This window comes from Lethenteron reissneri, chromosome 35 (genome assembly GCF_015708825.2).
Source record: "Lethenteron reissneri isolate LAM-NWPU_2019-01 chromosome 35, ASM1570882v1, whole genome shotgun sequence".
Classification (NCBI taxonomy): Eukaryota; Metazoa; Chordata; class Hyperoartia; order Petromyzontiformes; family Petromyzontidae; genus Lethenteron; species Lethenteron reissneri.
Genome location: NC_083813.1, coordinates 3,685,351 through 3,702,060, shown reverse-complemented (window position 1 = coordinate 3,702,060; position 16,710 = coordinate 3,685,351). Strand labels below are relative to the sequence as shown.

At 47.4% G+C, this 16,710-nt stretch overlaps 1 protein-coding gene across 1 annotated transcript in view; it reads right to left on the bottom strand.

Moving 5' to 3' along the window:
• Nucleotides 1-16,202, bottom strand: part of LOC133350823 (cysteine-rich secretory protein LCCL domain-containing 1-like) — a 48,754-nt gene extending 32,552 nt beyond the window's left edge. Inside the window, exons 1-3 of the mRNA XM_061565584.1 lie at nucleotides 16,067-16,202; nucleotides 9,329-9,713; nucleotides 5,138-5,256 (exon numbers count right to left, since the gene is read on the bottom strand). Coding sequence (XP_061421568.1) covers nucleotides 5,138-5,256; nucleotides 9,329-9,613 — 404 coding nt within the window. The 5' untranslated portion in view covers nucleotides 9,614-9,713; nucleotides 16,067-16,202. The remainder of the gene's footprint in view (nucleotides 1-5,137; nucleotides 5,257-9,328; nucleotides 9,714-16,066) is intronic.
• Nucleotides 16,203-16,710: the final 508 nt, after the last annotated feature.

Sequence of the window (16,710 nt, the reverse complement as noted above, 5' to 3'; positions counted from 1 at the left end):
CGAGCCCTCCCGGAAGCCATAGAGAATGCATTGCAGCGCCCCCCGGTCGAAAAAAAAACATCTTTGAATGTAAGTCTATGGGGCCACTCGGGGCGATTCTCAGCCGGAGTGAAATCGCCCAAAAAGAGGCGGTACTCCACAGAACGTGACATGACGCTGATTGGACTATATCCAGAGGCACAGTGACGGCTCGCGTGACTCTGTGGTTGAATGACATTGGTGGTGCGTCGCCCAATCGCCCTAATGAAGAAACCGCCCCTGGTGACATCACTTCCTGCATGACGCATTCGGTGCAAGAGCGGTTGCTTGCAACTGCATGCAGCACACATCGTGGGTTGCACCAATGACGATCCACATAGCAAGGTTGCATGGAACTTGATCGCAAGATCATCTCAATAGCCATGGTCAATTCACTTCTGGATGATGGCCTCCTCAATTCCTCTCGCAGCCATGACGGTCTTGCAACGATCCATCTGTACAAGACCTCAGCTTATCACTCCTTAGCCTATGTGGTTGGCCTAGGAAGTGTATCATTGCCATTGGTTGCCACTTTTTTAAAATCTAAATTTAAAACTTGTCTCTTTCGAGCTGCTTTTTTTGTGTTTAGTTTGTTGTCCTTCCCCCGCACCTGCGATTAGCACGGTGCGAAAAATATTTTACATACATACTCTGCCATCAGTCTCAGACATCGGCCATGATGCCTTCCAGGGATCTGTCCTGGCAAAGCCCACTTACTTTTATAAGCAGACAACGTGATGATGTCCAGAATTTGTGATCGTTATGCCATGTGTTCCTCCTTCCATCTCTCAGTGTCATTCCAAACATGCAACTCTCTATGCTTATTTGTCCACTTTCCAACTTCATGTGTTTTTGCCAATGGACATTGGCAAAAACGAATCAACATGTCTGCACAGATAATGAGCATCGGTTGAAAATTTCTTTTGGCACAATGGTTCATTGCTTTTCATGATCATGGTCAGTTTTCCAAATAACACTCTGACCTAATTTCTGTCTTGCATCATTTCGATTCCAATCCACCTTCAATCATTGCCATGGGTGTACAGCACATGATGTATTTCTCGTTGGTGTCCCTCCAACAAATATCTTGTTTGTTTTTAATAGCAAACTTGGTATGACAATTGTGCTGCTCACAACGAAGTCCAACCTTGCAGCCTTCTTTATTAACTTCTTCAACACCATTCTTATCTTTGCACTCCTATCGTTTTTTTTATTTGCATTGTTTGCTGTTGTAACTTTCTGACCCGCGCCTAATGTACATCTGTGAAAAAAAAAAGCTTTACAGTTCGTCGGATTTCTCCAGGATCAATTAATTCTGATTCAATGATATCCCGCAGTTAATATCTCCCTTCATGCTTTATTCCTTCATATGTTCAATACAATTTTGAGAAAACTTCGTGACAAACTCTGGCAAGATCCGCGCTTGAAATGGTTTGTTGTTTTTGGAATCCACGCATTTACATGTGTGCCGTGATTTGTGAGCGCTAAGATGACCGCATCACATTTCCACAGAGCCCGCTGTCGTTTGCACGTCTACGCAGGCTCAGCATAATGACGTGTTTGATATTTACTTGTCTTTCCCAAAATCCCGATTTACATTATTGCATTGTGTGCTCGGTGGCATAAACATCTTTTGTCGGTACTCACTCGTTCGTCGGCTTTAACACTGTTTTTATTTTATTTTTATTTAAAAAAAAATAATTTTAATTTAATTTTTTACCTACGTGACTTTACCGAAAGAACTAAGAGTATTTAACATTGTACTCTCCATTATTCTGTTCAGAGTGATCTTCGTGAACACTTTATATCTATGTGCAATATGAGGCTAATGGTTCTCTGTATTTCTTCAAAAGTATTTTTTATCAGCCGTTGTGAGCAGGACAATGGTTGAGGCACCATTGCATGATTGCATTGTTCATTTTGCATGCAAGCGTTCAGTGAACAAGTCTGCAAATTTTCTTCCAACACCTTTGGTGATGATAGCCACACTTATACGATCTGGTTGAGGAGAAAATGGCTCTGTCTACTTCTTCAAGGGTGATATCTAGAACTTCCTCCTCTTCAATCTTTAAAACGGTTTGATTCTAGGTTATGTTATTACTGGACTCGGGGTGAGCATCTACAAAATAGGACCTTATGTAAATACTCTGATAGTGCGTTGTCTTTGTGTTGTTCGCCTTTTGGCTTGTCTGGTCTAACACTGGTTGAGACTAGGCCCTAAAGAAAGCTGTCTCTGGTGTAGGCCAATCAATGTCAAAGACAATGCAGAGATTATTTTTATCAGAGCATGTGTGTTTGCATGGTCACCACAAGTACGTGTGGTCAATGTAGACATGATTCCTTGCAAAAGGTTTATATTTGGTGTTTGAACATCTTAACACCTGTTTTATTGCCAGAAAGGGTAGAACCTATTGTTTTTTTTTCAAACAATATTATTACTATTTGCACTATAGAGCTCTACCTAGAATCAGCAAACTGTTAATTCCATAAATTCTCAAATGCTGTACCGAGTTTCATTTAAATTTAAACAAAATCTGTGTTTAAGGAAGTCTATTTCAGGGGCCCCCAACCCCCGGGCCACGGACCGGTGTGGACCGCCCCCATTATTTTATTTACCACTTCGTCCGCGTCTCTTTCCCGTACTGAGCACTTGTCTCAGTCACAATTTTGGTAAGCCCACAAGCTCTAACCCTAGCCAAAATGAGCAAAAAACAAACGTCGCTGGAGAGCTTCTTTGAAAGGGGGCAAAGACCCAATGATGACCCCCCTCCCCCCCGGTCCGTGAAAAAATTATCTTCCACGAAACCGGTCCCTGGTGCCCAAAAGGTTGGAGACCGCTGGTCTATTTTACATGCAGTTATCATTAGCCAATACAAAGCCTTGACCCTGTGACCATGTGACTCGGTCCTCCGCTTGTGATTGGCTGTTGGACGGTGCTGCTGTGCAGCATCGTTCCATGCACGTGGGTTACAGGAAGCGGTGTCACACGCAGCTCCGTTGCATGGAACTGTTACTGCATTCAGGGCAGGTACTGTGAGTTTAAGAATAAATATGAATCAATGCATCCTTCCCGCTTCTACTCCACCATGCACTCTTAACTTGAAACTTTACCTTGCAAACATTTTAAAAGGTATATATATACAATTGCGCTTTAGTGAATGCAAATTCTTATTCAGCAATGCCCACACGCATGCATGCACACACGCACAGCTACGCACGAACACTCGCGCACAGAGACGTGGTGATTATGTCACTGCACATTATAGCACTGTGAGTTCCTTTCACACCGAAAGTATGTGTGGCTTTGGACGTGAGCCAATGTTTAATTCTGCTTGAAGTGGACTGTCCTTACCGGTTAATGTGTGTGAGATTACACGTGCATGACAGCGAGCAGGATCGCCCAATGTAAACAACCCGGTGCAATGCATATTTGCTGTGCGTGTACCGACGTGGAGGCGCTGTGTGAATGTGTACAATGTGTGTACTGTATGGTATCTGTGTAGCGGTGGCACAGCGTTTCATGCACTACATTACAATCGCCTGTGAACTCGGTTCAACTCGTGGTCGTGATGCACGGCACCAGGGCCACAGCTGTTGCTGCTTCTGCTTCTTCTAAACCTGGTTGGGGCCTCCTGCACGTCACCGGCGTGGTGTTTGTTTGGGGTGATTTGTATCGATGGGAAGGGTGATTGAAGATGTTGTGACCTAACAAGGAGTGGTGCTCCAGCAGACGGAGGACGGCTTAAGAGTACTTACAGTACCTACATTATTTTGAAGGATGACAAAACTCATGAGCAACAGATGACCTACGGCTTTTTTTACCCCCACCCCACAGGTGTTTGAAATCCGGTGTGTGTGTGTGTGTGTCATCTAGAAAATAAAGAAATCTGAAGAAAAAAAAACACAAGAAAAATCTGGAGAAAGTTCGGAGAGAAAATAAAAATATTAGAAATAATCCACCCCAGGGCATGATGGTTCACGATCCTTTCCACATGTTTCAAGAAGCACTTTCAGCAACAGAAGTCTTCAAGTGCCAATAAATCTACAATCGTTGTGAACGGGCGGTTTGAGGAGCAAGACAAAGAGTTTCTCTGAGGGATTAAAGCCCCGGGGGACATGACCAGACAAAGTTAATTGCACTTTCAAGGATACCGTACACAAAAAGAATGCATAACAACAAAATGCCATCAAAATCGGTCATCACTTCTTGCCACAACACGGCTGGCACAAATGTTATGCTGAGTCACAGGGGAAGCAGATGGGGTGGGAGGGAAGAGGTGGGACAGGTGGGGCAATTTACCCCAAGCCTCAAGTCTTAAAGGGGCCTCAGCTCACGAAGGGCCTCATCTGGAATTTTTGCCCCGGGCCTCCAAAAAGCTTTCAGACGCTCTTGCGTTTTTTGTACGTTAAAAGTTAAATATAAAGGTACGCTGTTGGGGGATAGGCTCCCGGACATCTTGGAAGAGGCGGGGGTACCCACACTTTACCCCACCACACGCAACTTCAGTGCACCCATGTATTCCCCTGACTAGATAGTGGTGGGGAGGGGGGAGAGTGAAAGTTAACAAATATTCTAATTGTTCCAATTGCTTCGTCAGAAGATCTAACCAACGACCTCTAGATTGCAAGTCCAGTGTGGTAACCAATACACCTCGGAAACATTCTGTGTATGTCTTTACTGTTATGGTACCAAAGGTGTCAAGATCGGCCGCTCTGGAGGAGGCTCATGAAGGACGCTACTGGGCAGTAGGAGGCAGTCACCCTCCAGCGACAGTGGATGAGTGATGCTCACAACAAGTGGAGCGCCGGGCGGCTAAAACGCGGAGAGTTTGGCACAGTGGCGAGCACAGGTCGTGCATCTGCAGGTCATCTCAGTCATTCAACCCATGGCACCTGGGTCTGTCACGTGACCTCCTGCCAGCAAGCCTTCGACACGTCAAGTGTCGTAAGAGTGCACCTAGCCGGGCACGAGCACTGTGGTGACATCATCGCCACTTAGTGCCGGTTATTGTCATTATATGGGTTGCATATCCACATAGGAATTGGGCACCTCTGCCAGTCGTCCGTTCGCCCCGTGGTCCCCCCCCCCCTCCCCCCGTGTGTCGCGTGCGAGTCTCACCGGCCCCAGTGCACGGCCAGGTTCTGCCCGATGGACGGCAGGAGGTGGCTGGGCCCGTGGTCCCAGTTGCACTGCGCCGCCCAGGACGTGGCCGAGCGCGCCAGCTCCTCGTCCCACGTCTGCCCCGCAGCGCCGACCGAGCAAACGCGCGCACGTGAGCGGCGAGACGACACGCACAACACAAACCACGCCAGCGCTGCTCCGAACGACAAAGGGGGCAGCCAGCCGCTCTTACAGCTGTCGTCTGCCTACGCTTGATTTTTTTTATACTTGTTTTTTTTTGTTTGCGACAAAACAAGAACCCAGTATAAGGCACGGACCAAAACAAGAGGTGGGAGAGGAGGGGGGGGGAGAGCTACTGCCTCCGCTGACTGAGGTCTGGCCTCAATACTCCTGGATCCACAGATCAAAAGGAAATTGGGCTCACTGCCCCACACACGTGGAGACGACGAGAAGGGAGCGTCGCTGATTATATAAGTGTGGGGGGGGGGGGGAAGGGGGATAACGGACAAAAGTAGATTTCAATTTAAACCTTTCGTGACTGCAGAGATTCATATTATTGGTTCTTTCGGTAAAGTCACGTAGAAGGGAAATAATAAAATTATAATAAATTAAACAATAAAATTCTCACGACGTTTATTGCTGTATTTTTCACACCTGATGATGATTGCTTGTGTTGCAATCGAAACGTGAGAATTTTATTGTTTTATTTATTTAATTTAATTATTTCCCTTCTATGTGACTTTACCGAAAGAACCAAGAATATGGACAAAAGTAGGTCGGCTTATGCTTGTTAACACTTCCAAACAAACTGATTGATGCAGTATGCGTCATTGGCTCTGCCAGTCCATCCATTTGTCTCTTCAGTACGTAACAGGGGGCACTACATCTCTCGGAAAAATGATCGAACAGGAACCAACCTGTAGTGTCGAGTTGAATTGCAATTGGGGACATTCCCAATTGAAAACTGGCCAAATCGATCAAAGGGTAACCAAAAAGGTTGCAGGCACAAACTGGACGAGGATCACAGTGTTTGCGAGTATTACACAAGCACAGAAGATTGCTGGCCAACATGTCATTCTAAGCGATGCCTCCTCACATGAATTACTCTCTCTCTCTCTTGGGACTCAATCTTCCTCCCCCCTGTATGAAATACTCAAAAAAGATTGAATTAAGTAACGCAATGCATGACCCTGGCAATGTAAGTCTCAGTGAGGCTTCACTGCATAACGTACAGGATGATTGAAGATAATTGCACAGGTGGCAATCAGAAGTTCACAAATTCAAATCCTAGTCAGGCATTAGCTTGACTTATCGTAACTACAGGGTTATTCCACTTCCATTCTATGCAAAATTAACAGGTTGTCCTATGGATACACTGGTCACTGCCATAGGAATGTGGAATTTCCTCCTCTGATTCAGGGCCACCAACAGAGTTGAGCTCCAGTCACTGCTCGTTTGAGCAGAAAGGCACATCGACATTTTCGTATTGGGGAACACCTGCATCTAATTGATCAACCTTGATTGACTTTGCAATGACGTTCTTTTTTGACATTTTAGATGCATCACTGGCTTTCCTACTTCAGCAGCAACCATCCAGATAAAAAACAGAGTCATGCTGCTTGGCTAACTCCAAAAACATTGCCCTCTTCAGAGGGACACTCCTGACGTAGCGGCGGACACATTTGCACGCTCCACCTCCCCCACAAACGTTACCCAGGATCCCAGCTTGCCACGCGTAACTTGGCAACTTTAACAGTTTTGCGTAAAGCACTTTTATCTTTGCGCAAATGCGTCTTGCCTTCGAGAGGAGACAGAGAGAGGGAGTTACACTGAATGCCCCTGGGGGGGGGGGGGGGGGGGGTGACTCACTGGCTCGCCTTGAGAGTGCAACGAGCACGTGTGTCCACAATAACTTGCTGTAAAGATTACCACGACGAATCTGGGTGTGCGCCCAAAACCACTGGGGATAACTTTTGAGGAGCTAAAAGTTGTCCTATAAAAGATTATAGATGCAACAACTTCTTCAAAACCAAAAACAAAGGACATGCGGGGAAAGTTTGCGTAGAGAGAGCACAATGTTTATCGAGGAGGGTCTTGTTTTGGTAATTTTTTTTTAGTATTTTCTTTCGTGTTTACTTTAATGCAATGTATTTGGCACTTGAGTAGAATCCGCAATTGTGTTGGGGGGGAAACCCATACAAATGTGGGGATAACTCAGAACTGCATCTGGCTAGTCGTGCAACTGCCATGCACATTTCGCTCAAAACGAACACAAATTTGCTGGACCTTGTGTTGGCCAAGCGGATGTTAGTGGAACCGCAAGGTACTGACGGCTGCATCCCGCGTGACACATATTTCACCAGACCAGCCTTCAGCTCTCAGACCCGAGCCCGGCCCTTAATCTATCTCCCCTCGTTGCCCTTTCCTCTCTCTGGTTCCTTCAAAGCTCCCACTCTCTCTCTTTCGCCGTCCTTTCTCTGCCCAGGGCAAGGCCACAGAGGCTGTGCTATTAGCCTCCTCACGACAGAGTGCAGTGGATGGAGACGCATACTTGCCCCGACCTCCAGCTGTCAAAACAACAAAAAGAAAAAGACCTGCGCAGAGACGCGGGGAAGTCTGGCTGCTCGTGCGCTCAGAGCAAACACCCTCCTCTTGTGGATGTGAGAGAGAGAGAGAGATGTTTGAGACTGAGCTATGGTTATATAAAGAACAGCTGCCTCAATCCACTAAGATTGTCCATTGCTATTCAGAATAAATATAAATTTGCAAAAAATTATTATCATCTATATCCAATCAGGTGGCACGGTGGTTAGAGCATTCAACTCAGAATCAGGCGGTTGTGAGTACAATTCCCAGTCAAGAGTTGACTTAGGCCTTCACATTGCCAGGGGCAATTGTGGGAAGTCAACAGTAGTGGTCCTCTGTAAAGACTGACCCATGTTATTGAAATGAGGAATTTCCATCACTGGATCACGGCCACCAGTGCAGAAGAAATAAAACAATTTCACGTACAACCGTAAAGGAGAGATACACTGAAATTATTTTTGTTCTTATATTCTATTCGCGGGCCACGGGCATAAACATAAGATTCACACCAAACGCAATGGCCAAGAAGCGATTATGGAATTCCAAGGCCAGCAAAAAGTTTAGGCTATCCCCTGCAAACACGAAATGAAGCTACGTGCTTTTCACATCCCTCATGAAAGTCACACCTTTGGTGTGAGGATAGAGCTGTTGCACATTGTGACAAGCAGTTGCTATTATTGTGAAGTGCACATTTTTCCTGCGGTGCCCGTGACAAACAGTTGCTTTTATTGTAAAGCACACATTTTGGTGACCTACATATGCCAAAGTGAGAATTCTGCAGGATTTATGAATTCCAGCATTGAGGCACGGCAAGCTGTGCTGCTCTCACCGCTGTGTGAAGCATTGCGCGCGGCAAGCCCTCAGCACGCATGCCAAATTCATCAAAACTCCCCACAGAAGGTAAATTAATTTGCAGTTCTACCCCCTCCACACTACGATTTCACACGTGTGCATGGCCTCTCTGTGTCACCCTGCCCCATGTCAAACCGTTTACAAGTAATTACACGAAGCCGCTGTCGAAATCTGCCGAATATTGCATTTTTTAAATATATAATACTGTAACGTTTGCAATAAGTACATAAAAAAGTACTGGCCATTCTCAATCCACAATTGGATGAAGGCCTCTCCATTGCGTGTCAGTCATGGGTATGTTTTATATCATGCATCACCACGATAGTTAGTGCGGGCTGGTGAAGGAGGTGGATGACCGGTTCTGATATCACTTGCCAATGATGGTAGCCATGGCTGAGAATTGAACTCAGGTTTCAGGTTCATAGCGCAGCACGCTAATAATTAAAAATATAATTTGAATGTGTAAGGAGCGATTAATCTGTAGGTCCAATACTAACCACTCCTCCACCCAATGTATCATTGCTCCAGCCCGGTGCCTGCTATGTTAATAGAAAAACTGTAATAATGTGTTTACTCGAAAAAAAAAACATACAATGTCCCAAGACGCTTTGTGGTATGGGTTGATGTTGGACTGTTTTCAATTTGTGCGTGTTATTCACTGCTCACAATCCACCCACCCACTAATTCCTCCACTCACTCACCCAACCACGCATCACCCCCCCCCCCCCCCCACACTCTCTGAGCACGCACCATGTACTCCATGTTGGAGGAGGCTGGGTAGACCTGCCCTCTCAACTTGTTGTGGAGCTCCAGGATGGACGCCTTGTCCGCATCGTCGATGGCGCGGCGGACGCGACGCTGGCCCGCCTCTGCCTCCGGACCCGCCAGCTCATCCGGCTCCAGATGTCGCGAGAGCAGCGCGCTCAGCTGCGTGTCGTTTGTGGACAGGAAGGCCGTCGCCCCGGGCGCTCCGCTCAGGGCCAGCAGAGACATCGTCACTGCCGCCATAACGCTCCTCGCCAGGGCGCTCTGCATGCTGACCGGCCGGTCGGCACCGCTCGCTGCGCTGTCGGTTTTGCTTCTCGCGTGCGTGGGCAGGGGCACCACCCGGGGTTCGTCGCTCTGCGTGGTTGGGCTGAACGGAAAAACGGCACAGGGAAAGAGGGACATCGGACGGTTCACGTTTGCGTTTGGACAAGAAACGGGGTGATCGTAAAGTCTGCAGCCTGGCTTAGGCCGACTTCCGTAGACTGAGGGTGACACACTTTTTGATCACCCTTCGTAGCACCATGACTGTGGCACTAAGAACAATAAAGCTGTTGCTGGTGATTTACGGTAGGTGCAAGGTCAGTGGGGCTAAGAGGTCATCCTGGCCATTGTAGAGGATGTCACTGCACCTCGCCTTGATTTTCTACCTTCTGCTACAACTTGAAACTGCCGTATAGTCGACACTCTACCTGTAAGGTGGGCCCTCAATGTCTCTCCACTACCACCACCATCTGGCTGGAAGTCTTCCCCTCAGTCATTGATCTCTGGATGTCACTTACTCCGGTGTGCAGTAACAACACGCTACGTTTACGGATTTAGCTAAAAAATATTTGGAACCAGTACTGCTGCTGTCTTGCCACGAACCCTTGGAATGCAAATCTCAAGGGTTCACCATGGTTAAATAGAGTATATTTTATTCATACCTAAGTGTAAGCTGAAAATATGGTACCTCCGCACTGTCGTCCTTCAAAAAGACTTCCTTCGACATTGAAAAACATGCAGTGAGAGTGTGTTTTGAGCAATGAATGTTTTTCTCAAGAGTCGAGGAAGAAATTTGAAAAAAAAGATTCAAGATGTTGAAAACAACGTGATGAATCTGAGGTCTTGTAATATAGTGAGAATTTGAAAAACAGATTTCGAAAAATTATCATAACTATATGGTGGGAAATATTTTCATTGTGGCTGGTGTTGGCTTACAACCATGTCAAGGCGTCTGGCTGCTCCAACAGCAATGGGGCAGTGCTCTTCTCCATTAGTGGCGCCAAGCCAGGTAATTCCACATTCCTGTCTAAAATATAACCGCTAATTACTTCCCGCAAGGTAGTACTAATTTTACCAGCCCTGGAGGGATGATTGGCTTCGTCAACCTCCCAACCGGGATTTAAACTTGCGACCTTCCCTCTCACTGATTGTTGAGCGTCTGAATAACAAAGACAAAGATCCCCTGTGTAGCCTTAACAGACTGTAGGGGCAAGTGCTGTTAGCGAGCACCTATGAAGGCCGGAACGGAACACGAGGGGGTGGGTGGCCAGCACCACGCCCGACCGCCTTTGTCTCCCCAGTGGCGATGTTTACACACCGCACCAGGTACTCATTTCAGGCTGAGTCGACCTAGGGAAGGCCCAGGACCTGTTCAGATAATCGTCACTGGTGTTGGCCGTGAGCGGTGAATCGAACCCGGGCCGCCAGGTTCGTAGCGCAGTGCGCTAACCGCTACACTACCGCTCCCCACAAGGCCACCACTACCACCACCACCCCCGCCGCAACTTGGCCGGGCAGGAAGAGACCTGCATGAATAATAATAATCATCATAACAATAAATCAATAGCCACACTTTACGACCGAATGACTGCCACTTGGGCGAGGAATGCTTTTCAAATGACTGCACAGGCAACGGGTCAGGAGTGAGAAGGAAACGGGTGAGGGCGGTGAGACAAAGGTCTAGGGAAGAGACCCTGGAGAGGAGCCAAAGGGCTTGGATTTGAAAGTCATTGGCAGCTTTGATGCATTCGATCACACACATGGACTCTTTGATGCGTACTCGCCAAGCTTTTGTTTATTTGTGCCAGATCTGCCAATGAGGTGAGGCTTTTTTTCATTCTCACTTCGCGTGCATAAATCCCTTTCATATCCCTGACCGTGATTGACGTACACAAACGTTTATTGATCTTAAGCAGGACCGGCCAGCTTGTGAGAAAGGGAAGGTTGGTCGGGTGGTTTCTCTTGCAATCGTAAAGCGGAAACTTTCATTTGTGTGTGTGCCTGTGTGTGCGTACAGCACCGTGCGTACACACGTGGTGTACATATGCACGTGCGTTTAAGTCTCTTTGCTCAAGTAAAAAAAAACAACAATGGGGCAAGCACTTCTCATATCCATTGGTGGCACCAAGACAGAGGTGGAAATTGCACATTCCCATGGAGGGCTCCCTGTCTCTGCACTGGATGACCACTGCTGCCTTTGCAATGCTGGGCTGATTCTAACCCCCCCTCCCTCCCCTGTTGGGGGTTGAACTGGCGATTCTCCAACTGTGAGCCCTTTAACCACACCGCCACCTGGTCGGATGCAATTATTAATGTGTAGGTAATAATATATATTGTATTACATAATAAAGTACATATGTCAATATTCTAGGAACAATTGTATACATAGCAGTGGGTTGTTTTAAACCGGAAAAAAAAATACAAATCTCGTGCCAAACGGACTCCGGGCGCCGTCTTGCACTTGGCACGAGACACCGACAACTGTCTTGAAAAGTCACGAGTTTTCCACGAGGGCGAGCGGGGAGCCGAGGAGAGCGAGAGACAGAATAATACGCAATTAATCACCGCTAAGTGAAGCAGCGTGTGCCCTTTGCATTGCCAGCAGCCGGGGCGTTTGCGCCGACTCCTTTCACGCGGCTCATCCGACAGACTCGAAAGGAGACGGACTGGCTTCAGCTCTCCTTTTTTTGCACTTGAGTGGGAAAACGTTCGCCCAGGGCCCGTTTCATGCATGTGCGCATTGTTTTCCGCGTGCCCGTGCGCGTGTGTTCGCGCGTGTTGACTTTTGACTTTTTATTTTTACGCATTAAACAGCCGCGCGCCTCTAAGGGGACGCTTTTTGGGCACCGTTCACACGCCATGGCGATGGTGGGTTAGTTGTTTCTTTGTGACACTGACGGCAAAGGGTGTGCGTGTGTGAGTGTGTGTGCGTGTGTGAGTGTGTGTGAGTGTGTGTGCGTGTGTGTGTGAGTGTGTGTGCGTGTGTGAGTGTGTGTGTGTGCGTGTGTGAGTGTGTGTGAGTGTGTGTGCGTGTGTGAGTGTGTGTGCGTGTGTGAGTGTGTGTGTGTGAGTGTGTGCGTGTGTGAGTGTGTGTGTGTGAGTGCGTGTGTGAGTGTGTGTACGTGTGTGTGTGAGTGTGTGTGTGCGTGTGTGAGTGTGTGTCCGTGCGTGTGTGTGAGTGTGTGAGTGTGTGCGAGTGTGAGTGTGTGTGCGTGTGTGAGCGTGTGAGTGTGTGTGTGCGTGTGTGAGTGTGTGTGCGTGTGTGTGCGTGTGTGTGTCCGTGTGTGTGCGTGTGTGAGTGTGTGCGAGTGTGAGTGAGTGTGTGTGCGTGTGTGAGTGTGTGTGAGTGTGTGTGCGTGTGTGTGCGTTTGTGAGTGTGTGTGAGTGAGTGTGTGTGCGTGTGTGAGAGTGTGTGTGCGTGTGTGAGTGTGCGTGCGTGTGTGCGTGTGTGAGTGTGTTTGAGTGTGTGTGCGTGTGTGAGTGTATGTGCGTGTGTGTGTGCGTGTGTGTGAGTGTGTGTGCGTTTGTGAGTGTGTGTGCGTGAGTGTATGTGCGTGTGTGAGTGAGTGTGCGTGTGTGAGTGTGTGTGCGTGTGTGAGTGAGTGTGCGTGTGTGTGTGCATGTGTGTGAGTGTGTGTGCGTGAGTGTGTGCATGTGTGTGAGTGTGTGTGCGTGTGTGAGTGTGTGTGCGTGTGTGTGTGCATGTGTGTGAGTGTGTGTGTGCGCGTGAGCGTGGTGCTGGCCACCCACCCCCCTCGTGTCCCGCCTTCATAGGTGCCACTGGCTAAAATCACTTAGACCCCAAAAGTTTGTTAAGGCTACACAGGGGATCTTTGTCTTTGTGTGCGTCTCAACAAAACGTCCTGACTCGGGAGACCAAGGCGGCCGGGCGCGGTGCTGGTCACCCACCTCGTGTGCCATGCCGGTCATCCTACGTTCTCACGAACAGCCCCTACTACAGTATGTTAAGGGTATACGCGTGATCGTTGTCTTTGCGTGTGTCGACAGTGGTGTCTTAATTATTCAGAGGCTGCACTACAAGTCCGCAAATCTGAGTTCAAACTCTTGCCGTAATGCCAGGGAATATGAACGCGCCCAGACCCTCCCTCTTGGTTGACTCGGCCTTTGATTAGTACCTCGAGCAGCATATGAGTATCAGCACCGGGGAGACAAAGGTGGCTGCGAATGGTGTGGGTGTCAGTCTCACGTAACAGTATTTGCCCCGTCGCCTTGTATGGCCATATGGTGGATTTTTTTTCTTCTTCGCACTTATGTGTGTGTGCGTGTGTCAAACAGCATTAGGCCCAGACCTCCTCTGATTTATTTTTTTAATACAGTATTGCCATTATTTTCCTTCTACGGTGCTTGCCGGCAAAGTGCTACACTGGGCGCCCAACTTTCCGCACGCGTTTGACGCATTCCAAAAAAAACTAAAGTATTAACTTGTTTTTCTCTTACGTCGCTGGGGGCAATGTCCAACAAACTAAAATTAAAATAATGCCAGATTGAGATTTGAAACATAGAGCCAATATCACCAAACAGATATCCCATGCTTCTCGCTCCATTTTGAAATATTACATCCATAAATAATCTACGGGGTATGTGTTGAATAACATGTGTTATTTATTTGTTAAATGAGCGGATCGCTCGCATTCTAAGGGTCAAACTAACCCGTTGCCCGTATTGCCATTGTTTTCGCATTACAGCTCTATCCAGGAAAGCCTCAATTCGTCTCAGTGATAATTTTCAAGAGCGGATGCTGCTTGGAATGTTTGTACAACTTATTTGTGAATACTGTTTGTGTGAACTCGGAAACTGAGTGATTGGACAAAGCCTACACACGCACAATATGAGAGCATGACATTTGAAATGTCATATACGGATAGACTTGTCATGAACCTACTTACTGTCCTGTCTCATGCAAGTACAACATAATTTGCCCTGTGGGTTGGTGTCTAACATAATATCATCATGCGTCTCACCTCTATGTTATCCACCAACCCGTTCTACATTTTTTTGTAAAGTCGGCAGGTATGCATCACACGATGTTGATGCATTTCATTGTGTGTTTTGTTTCACGTGTTTCCTGTAATTTTAGTTATCCTTGAAATATGTTTTTACTTTTTTCAAAGTAAAAAAGAATATCAACAAGCCTTGAGTGTTTCTTTTTAAATGAACACTTAGGCAGCACCCACCTCGATTGGTGGCCCTGAGACAGTTGCGGAAATTCCACATTCCCGTGGTGGGGAGCAGTGTCTCCATGGGACGACCGCTGTTGACTTCCTACAAAGTGGTATCTATTTTATCATCCCATATACATCCTGGGCTGAGTCAAGCCCTACCCTGGGATTTGAACTCACCACCTTGTGATTGCGAGTCCATGGCGTGCTCTTAACTGCAGCGCCATCCTGCAGGATATTTATTTGACTGCCCATTAACTGTACATACAGAATTACTGTTTTTATTTTTAGAATGAGATCCCTTATTCAGACGTTTCTAGTCAAAATATACATGCTACTAAAATATATTGGTGACATTTGCAATTCCAATTACAGACCAAATATTACCCACCCCCCAGTAAGTTCGAACGTTTTCTATAGTTGTGCAGTTTTGTTTCAGAAATACTTTTTACTTATCATTATTATTGTTTTCCACTCTTCCAAAAGAGAAAATCTGAGCGTTTTAACCTTCGAAACTTTTTTTTGGGGGGTCCATGTTATTCACGTGACAGAATCATTCACACACGAACTCAACTCGCACACAAGCGCACGCCACATCTAATGTATCACGCACATCAAAACCAGCTCAACTCATGAATGTACAAGGTGACGTGACTTGTGCATTGTGCTTAGCCCCCTCGCCTATACAAAGAGAACATTATTTGAGAACATTATTTGTGCATATTCCCTACAGTGTTGTACTACTTCTGTTCAAGAGCAACTGTGAAGGTTTGTATGACACACGCCGAGAGGTGGTGTAGCCAGAACCACGCACACCTCGCCACCTTTGTTTCCCCATTGCTGAAGTTCATCACCACCGCATTGCAGTAGGAATAATCAGCTTAGGCTGAGTTAACCCAGGTGAAGGCTTTGGCCAGATTCATACATTAATTATCAACAGCGGCCATGGCCAGGAATTGAACCCAGGTGAACGAGATTTGTAGTGACACTGCAACAACACAAATATAAGACAAATATCCACGAATAAACTCGGTATATACTTTTGGAGGCATGTTCCGTTCGCAAACACCTATTTAACAATATGTACTGCAGCATACACGCAAACAATGCATAGGTTCCGGCGTTATCATTCAACGTCATATGCACAAATGTCGTTGCGCCGTGAGCGTGTCACGTAGGGTGACACACAGACGACTCGTGCGGCGCGTGCCTCGTGCCCGCGCTGCCACGCACGCCCGCAACACGCGCGCGCGTGAACAACCATCGCTCTCCCACTCACGTGGCACAGATGCTGTCGTTTCCTCTCGCGATGAAGCTGCTGCTGCTGCTACTGCGGCGAGCGAATGTCTTGAGCGTGCGGCCACCGGCAACTTATAAGCGTGGCGGCGCGGGTGATGTCACAGCAGTGAATCAGTGGAGGGGGAGGGAATTGGTTATTTTTTCTTGGATGTTGCTCTTCCAATGGGGGGGGGGGGAGGCGTTGGGGAGATGTAGGGGAGTGGGTGTGGGGAGGGGAAGAGGAGGGCATGTTGAATGAAGGTGGAGTCGTGGTGTTTTGAGGGTGGAGGTGGCTGTTATTCGTTAGGGAGGGCAGTGTCTTAACTCACAGCGTCCATTCCTTGCGAGTGTTCCTGCCGGAGCCATTTGGCATGAGCCAGCAACGCGGACGGGCCGAGAGGGCGCGCTGCGTGTACAAGCAATGGGCGCGTTCTGCGCTGCATTTGTAGCAAAGCCTTTGGTGCGTCCTGTCTCCGACGGTGTACGGGTGACATCGTTAATCTACAGCTTCTTAAGTCTTCGCCAATGTTAACAAAACAACCGATGGATGTCACCTTTGGTAGTGTCTATATCTGGGTATGGCTTTTCCGATTAGCTCGTACGGAGAGCGAAGCACACATGGAAGGTGTTTCAGCCAAACTAAAT